Below are 7,753 nucleotides of genomic sequence, written 5' to 3'. Positions count from 1 at the left end.
TCGAGTTGCTTCCCGTATGAAATGTGCTCGGTAAATAAAAATCTGGTTTGATTTGATTCGTCTCCGAAGGGCGTTTCCACGTCTGAGCGTTTCCACGGCGCACACGCGCACACATCCCGTGTAGCGGCCGGTCGAACCGCCCGGTCCCACCCGCCGCCCCGTCTTCCGCGCGGACGATTTACGAGGCGTCGGGGGAGACGGGGCGCCCTTGTTCCCCGTCAGCGCGGGGTCAGGGGCGGGACGCTTTCCTCTGTGTGTCGCACGGCATGTATGCCTGGCGTGTACGCACGCTTCGCGATTACAATCCTCCGGGGAAAAGGAACGGGGGGCGGGGGGGGGGGGACTGTCGGCCACAGGTGCGATTAATCATGGCTGCCCGCACACGGAGAGGAGGAAGGTACGCTGGAGGACAGGAGAATATATGTGTTCACACGATGCCGGGAACTGTGGACCGGGGAGGAGGGGGAGGGAGAGCTAGCGTTGTATCAGACTGCTTCCAGCGCACGCTATTCGCTAGCTTTAGTGCTTAGCTTGTCACTCGGTTTAGCCTGTTATTGGGTTTATCTTGTAACTGGGTTTGGCTTGTTACTGGGTTTATATTGTTACTGGGTTTAGCTTGTCACACATTTTAGCTTGTTACTGGGTTTAGCTTGTTACTGTGTTTGGCTTGTCACTGGGTTTGGCTTGTAACTGGGTTTATATTGTTACTGGGTTTAGCTTGTCACACATTTTAGCTTGTTACTGGGTTTAGCTTGTTACTGTGTTTGGCTTGTCACTGGGTTTGGCTTGTAACTGGGTTTATATTGTTACTGGGTTTAGCTTGTCACACATTTTAGCTTGTTACTGGGTTTAGCTTGTTACTGTGTTTGGCTTGTCACTGGGTTTGGCTTGTAACTGGGTTTATATTGTTACTGGGTTCAGCTTGTCACAAATTTTAGCTTGTTACTGGGCTTGCCCCTAAATGTTAAGTTTCCAATGAAAACAAGATCATTTAACAGGTTAAATATAACTGCACATACAGCCTCCAACTGACTCGCTTTTTCATAAATGACGGCATTCCTTTTCAATACGTTTGATATTTCAAACAGACTATGAAATCAAATCTTGGCTGGATCTTCTTTTGAAATCATGCCCTTTGGATACGTGGTGACGGTCAGTGTTTGATTTCTGGAGGTGAGAACATGAATGAACGCAGTTCATTTGTAGGCAGAGGGCAGGTTTTTGGGTTTTTTGGGTCATGCTGATGTGTGTGGAACTCACAGAGCTCTTCCCGGTCCAGGGACTGGGCTCCTCCGCCAAACAGCCCCTTGAAGAAGCCTCTGTTTGGGGCCTCAGGCGTCTCCACTGGCGTGAACAGCTCTCCCAGCATCTCCTGAAACACACACACACACACAGACACACACACGCACACACACACACAGACACACACACGCACACACACCCATACACACACACACACACACACGCACGCACGCACACACATACACAAGCGCAGACACACACACACACACAAACACACGCACACACACACACACACAGACACACACGCACACACACAGACACACAAACGCACACACACCCATACACACACGCACGCACGCACGCACACACACACATACACAAGCGCAGACACACACACACACACACACACACACATGCACGCACGCACACACACACACCCACACACACATACACATGCGTCCACACACACATAAACACACACGCACACACACACACACACACACACACACAAACACGAACGCACATACACACACAAACATGCACACACACACACACGCACAGACACACACACACAAGCACAATGTATTAATTCTTCATTTGAGACCACGGTTAAACAATACAAGAATCATGCAAACAAGCACACACTAGCCTCTGTGTGTCACTCCCTTCAAAAACCGCGCACACACACACACACACACACACACACACACACACACGACTACCACACTGCATCAAGTTTAATATCGTAAAGGAGTCTGCTTCAAGGAGCTGCTATTTCAGGCAAAATAATCTGCATACAAAGCTGTACAGTCAAAGTCAAAGACACCAAACAACGAAACGCTTAATTGGTTCCAGTCGCGGCGTTCAGTCACTCCGCTGAGGACAAAGGATGAAGGCACAGACAATTAGCGGGCCGCTAAACCTGACGGAAACGAGAATAACATCGTTTGGCAGAGCGCGAAAGAGCACGCCCCGCTTCTTCCGCCCCTTTCTGACATTTCCCCAAAGCGGGACGAGACTGGAACGCCTCCCGCCCTGACGAGAATGAGGTCACGCCGACGCGTAAGAGAACTCTGAGATCATCTAACACCTGGACAGGTAGTGCCGTAAACCTTTTTACGGTTTGGGACAAAGGAGCTGAAAATTGAACGATTAAATACACTGACCTCTGATGTTGAAACACTTTCTAACAGAAGGCTTCAAAATATTGTATTCTCAAGCAAACCTGTTAGTTGTACTCATTACATTACATTACATGTCATTTGGCTGACGCTTTTATCCAAAGCGACTTACAGTTGATTTAGACTAAGCAGGAGACAATCCTCCCTTGGAGCAATGCAGGGTTAAGGGTTGCCCAAGGGTCCAACGGCTGTGCGGATGTTATTGTGGATCGAACCACTGACCTTGCAGTGAACCCAGTCATGTACCTTAACCACTAAGCTCTGACAGTCAGAGCAGTCCTCCCAGTGTCCTCTGGGTACTCCAGTTTCCTCCCCTCGGTCCAAAGACACACAGTACGCGTTAATTGGAGAATTTGAATTGCCCCTAGGTATGAGTGTGTGAGTGAATGGTGCGTGCCCCCCTGCCATAGATATCTGGCCTATCCCACTGGGATTGATTCCATCTATAGTATGGCTTCCGGAAGGTTCCTCCCACCTGTAGGTTCTCGCAGGTTTCCTGGCTGTAGGTTATCCGCTGGATCTCCGTCGGGGAGGTCAGATACATGGCCTGGCCGTTGTTGGTGAAGCAGAACGTTCTGGCTATCCGCATGTCGGTCAGGGGCAGGTAATTTACATCCAACAGTGGTCTTAGGCCTGGTAAACTTGGGTAGACAGGGACACACACACACACAGATAATGAGCTTAGAAAGTGGGTGTTTCTAATGGGGGGTAGGTCAGTGGCTTGCCTTGTCGGTTATTGATGTACATGCTAATGCTAAGCAGTGCTACTCCTGAAGGCTCAGCAATACCGGGTGTGCTAACATTCAGCTTTGCTATGCTAAGTCAGTGTTTTAGCTAATGCGCAGCAGTGCTACGGTAAAACTCAGACGAGCCATCACAAAGCACATGGTGCTATTGCTAACCTTTAGCATTTAGCACTGCTACATACACTCACCAGCACTAGCCGTTAAACTCAGTACCGGCAGCGATATTGTTCAGCTGTGCTATGTTAACGCACAACAAAGCACTGCGCTAATACTCATCAATGCTATGCTAACACTGAGCAGTGCTATGCTAATGCTCAGCAGTGCTACGCTAACAGTCAGCAGCACTAGGCTAAAGCGTAGCGGTTTTTTTTCTAAACACTTATTAGTATTAAGCACTAATGCTCAGTTGCGCTATGCAAACACTCAGCAGAGCTTATGCTCCTCGGTGCTAACACCCAGCAGCAGAGGACACAGCAGTGACCTTCCCAATCAGACACACAGATGGAGGCCTGCTCCACTTTCTGCACTGGGGATTTATGAATGAATGAGGAGGTGGCCAGTTCATCTCCTTCCCCATTCCTCTGCATTAGATCACACAGTCAGATCCTTGCCAACAGTACCACCACATTTCCATTAGCAAGATGAAGGACTTGTTTCTCTACAACAAGGTTTCACATGAAGACAACCAAGTATTGCATCGCCATCATAGCAAATACGAGAGCCGTCGTTCACACATTTCCATTTGTTTATGTCGCCTGGCTAATTTCAGAAATAGTGAATTGACATTAGCGATTTTGATAAGTATCAAACACTTTGATAAGTAAGAAACAAGCATGATCTACCCATATCTACACTGCCCTTTTATTGTCTAGACTCTGGGGGAAAAAATGAAAGGAATAAAATGATGTCAGCCTGAGCTATCTTCAATCTGATTATCTTTCAACCCCTCCCCATCCCAGCCATCATTATAATGTAACATCGGTACTTTATCTTTGTTAGCAGTGAACCCATAACTTATTAGATCTATATTTAGCCATATCAGAGAAGAGAGAGCGTGGCGCTCTTACTCTGGGAACAGATAGATAATTTCTCCTTTGGGGAACGATAAGAGAGAGAGGGAGAGAGGCTGGAATTTATGGACGTGGGCAAGCGGCCTGTCATCTACCTATAGACGGTGATCTTCTGCGGTTATCTGATAAGACCACACAACGCACAGGGGCAACTGTATACAGGCCAGCTGACGGCGGTGTTAGATTAATAGAAAGTCAAAGGAAGAACGTTTCTGGAGGGAAAAAAAGCGAATTACTTTTTGATATTGTCAGATAATTATCAAAAGTAGTTGAAGCAGAAGAGCAAAGAAGTAGCCTCCTCTAATCCAAGACAGAGATGTAAAGTCCAGGTCGTAAGTTCTGCCGTGTGTTTCTTGCACCCGTGAACTCAGCTGATTGCACTAATTAGTTCTACCTCCTGGCTGAACTACTGTGCTAATTAGCAAATCCATGTGGACTGGAAAAAAATACCGGGGAGGACTACTTTCTGAACCTGGACTTCCCACCTCTGATCCAAGGATACCAACCGTATCCTGGGACTAGGTGAGTGGAATCCCTGGTCGAACAGTGATATTAATCAGGTGACTATCAGGTACAGAAGAAAAGCAGCAGTGACCTACTACTGGGGACCAAGGCCTAATTTCAATAATCAGGCAGTGTACCAGGCTGGTTTTCCACCCTCCCTTTACCTGGGAGTCAGGTGTGAAGACACCTGCACCAATTACCAGGGAGAAAAGATAACCAGGGCTGGATTTGGATTTGAGGGCCACAGTTGATGATCCCTAGACTGTGCACTACAGTACCTCTCTGTAAAGAGGTGCTGATTTGAGACTTTATTGGAATGTAGAATGGAATGTGTGCGACTGTGAGGTCACCGACAACATGTGGCGTACAGAGTGTGATGTGATGCAGTTAGCCGGGCGTATACCTCTATGTCATGATGTACCTTAAAGGTCATGATATACCTTTATGTCATGATGCACCTTAAAGGTCATGATATACCTTTATGTCATGATGTAACTTAAAGGTCATGATATACCTTAATGTCACGATGTACCTTAGAGGTCATGATATACCTTAACGTCATGATGTGACCGTTGGCGCAGAAGCAGGCCACGCAGATGCCGGTGCTCATCTGGACGACGTCGGACCTCAGCACGAAGGAGGTCTCGGTGATGTTGTGTTTGAAGATGGAGGTCTGCGAGGGCAGCGCGATGACCTTGGCCTGCTTCTCCGAGCAGACCACGGCGTACTGGTTCTCGTTCAGTTCCTGAGACGACGAGGGCGACACCGACACGGGCCGCCGCTTCCGCAGCCTGTCCTTCTCGTCGCGGTCGTCCGGCGCGTTGGGCTCGTACCACGGCTCGTAGGCCGGCGGCAGGAAGGAGCCCGTGGCGTCCAGGAAGGCCATCCGCAGGATGCTCCCCTTCAGCCTTATCAAAGTGCCTGGGCGAGGAGGGGACGCACGCGGGAGAATGTCAGGAGCACGGCCAAAGCCACAAACGCCAAACAGTCCCTACACCCCAAGCCTGCCCCTGTTCCTAGAGATGTCCTGTAGGTTTTGACTCCAACCCTAACAAAGCACACCTCAGTCAACAGCTAGAGCAGGGCTGCTGAACCCTGTTCCTGGAGATCAACCAACCTGTAGGTTAATTCCAACCCTAACAAAGCACACTTCATTCAACAGTTAGAGCAAGGCTGCCCAACCGTGCTCCTGGAGATCTACAGTCCTGTAGGTTTTCACTCCAACCCTAACAAAGCACACCTCATTCAACAGTTAGAGCAGGGCTGCCCAACCCTGCTCCTGGAGATGTACAGTCCTGTAGGTTAATTCCAACCCTAACAAAGCACACCTCATTCAACAGCTAGAGCAAGGCTGCCCAACCCTGTTCCCGGAGATCAACCATCCTGTAGGTTTTCACTTCAACTTTTGTTAGAGTTGTGCTTTGTTAGGGTTGGAGTTAAAACCGACACTAGACGGTAGATCTCCAGAAACAAGATCGGGCAGCCTTGTCCTTCACAGTCCATTCCAGAGTTCAGAGACATCAGTCATGAGAAAACTTCAGTCGCATGGCTAAAGGCCAGTGTATAGTCCAGCGACAGAGAGTCACTTGACTGAAATAGCAGAACGTTCCTCAAAGTTCTTATGTCACCCGAGGTATGGTCATTGTCCTCAGTAAAATATTAAAATGCAATCCAGTCCCCCAGAGATCAGCGATCAGCAACATCCATTGCACATCATCTGTTGCTGAACTATAAACTGTCCTTAAGGCCACAAACTTCAAACACACAGACTTCCCACACAGTCAATTCCGGTGTTCAGAGACATCCGTGACTTGGTGACATCACAGAGGATGACATCAGTCTCTCTTGGAGCTTCAATAAGACTGAGATTAGTTCCATTGACCTGGGGGATCTATGATCTTTGGCAAGGCAAGCTAATCGTGTCTCTTGTAGTCCATTCCAGAGTTCAGAAGATTCACTGACTAGGTGACATCACAGAGGGACAACATCACTGCTTTGGAGCTTCAATAGGACTGAGATTAGTTCCATTGACCTGTGGATCTATGGTCTTTAGCTCGGCAAGCGTATCGTATCTCTCATAGGGCCACAAAGGCCATGGTTCTACACCCACTGTAGACCTATCCCTGTAAATCTCTACACAGTGTACAGGCCAAACAGTGCATAGTGGGACGATACCTGCTCCTTGAATTTTGGGCCTACGGTGACGAGGCACAGGCCAAATGGTACACAGCACAAGGATGAGACAGTAGGCCTCATACATCCCAAAATGGGAGGAGGAAGCATTTTCAACAGGGAAAAGAAAAAATTGTTGCACGACACTTTCTCTCAATGTCACGCACCTTTTGTTATGCTGCGGACACAGTCATACTCCGTGGCATGACGCGGTTTCATTTGCAAAGAGTTCGGCGTCTTTGGTAGAGACACCAGAACCCTTCCCAGGCCTTCTCCGAAGTGTGAAATGTCATGTGACACCTTCGACTTCTGTCGAGCGACACTCGTCAGTGTCGTGCAACAAAGTATAAATCAGGATTTAAGGCTTAATTGCACAAGTTATCCCAATAATTTGTCAACTTCTGGATTCCCCTGGTGCTATATCTTGTTTGGAACTTTCACAACCTTGACTTGGAACGGTCAGAAACACTGTTCTAAGAACACAAGATTCAGCCAATCTAGGCTCAACGTTTACCTAAACCCTGGGAGTACACTCCACCGCATCGAGCCTGCACCTGAGCACCGCAAGACTCCCTGCCTCTACTACACGACCTGACAAGCTGTTCCATGCATTGAAGTACTTCCAGATATCCTTGCCAAGTTTACCCGTGGCTATGTTTCACCTGTGCCCCGTTGTGTTACCGACAGAGCTCAACCTGACAAATCTTGTGTTTTTTTTACTTTGTTGATCCACTGTGTGAATTTTGATAGCTCAGTCAGATTCCAGCCCCATCTTAGCCGGTACGGCTGATTATGTAAACTAATACGTGTGTAGGCGGAGTAATGATTGGCAGGGGCC

At 48.3% G+C, this 7,753-nt stretch overlaps 1 protein-coding gene across 1 annotated transcript in view; it reads right to left on the bottom strand.

Annotated features, from left to right (window-relative positions):
• stxbp5a (syntaxin binding protein 5a (tomosyn)) overlaps positions 1 to 7,753 on the bottom strand; it is a 165,133-nt gene that overhangs the window by 3,223 nt on the left and 154,157 nt on the right. The window contains 3 exon segments of the mRNA XM_061242322.1: positions 1,261 to 1,372; positions 2,899 to 3,064; positions 5,295 to 5,664. Of these exon segments, the coding sequence (XP_061098306.1) occupies positions 1,261 to 1,372; positions 2,899 to 3,064; positions 5,295 to 5,664 (648 nt within the window).

Source organism: Conger conger, chromosome 5 (genome assembly GCF_963514075.1).
Source record: "Conger conger chromosome 5, fConCon1.1, whole genome shotgun sequence".
NCBI classification, from domain to species: domain Eukaryota; kingdom Metazoa; phylum Chordata; class Actinopteri; order Anguilliformes; family Congridae; genus Conger; species Conger conger.
This window is presented reverse-complemented; position numbering and strand designations above follow the sequence as displayed.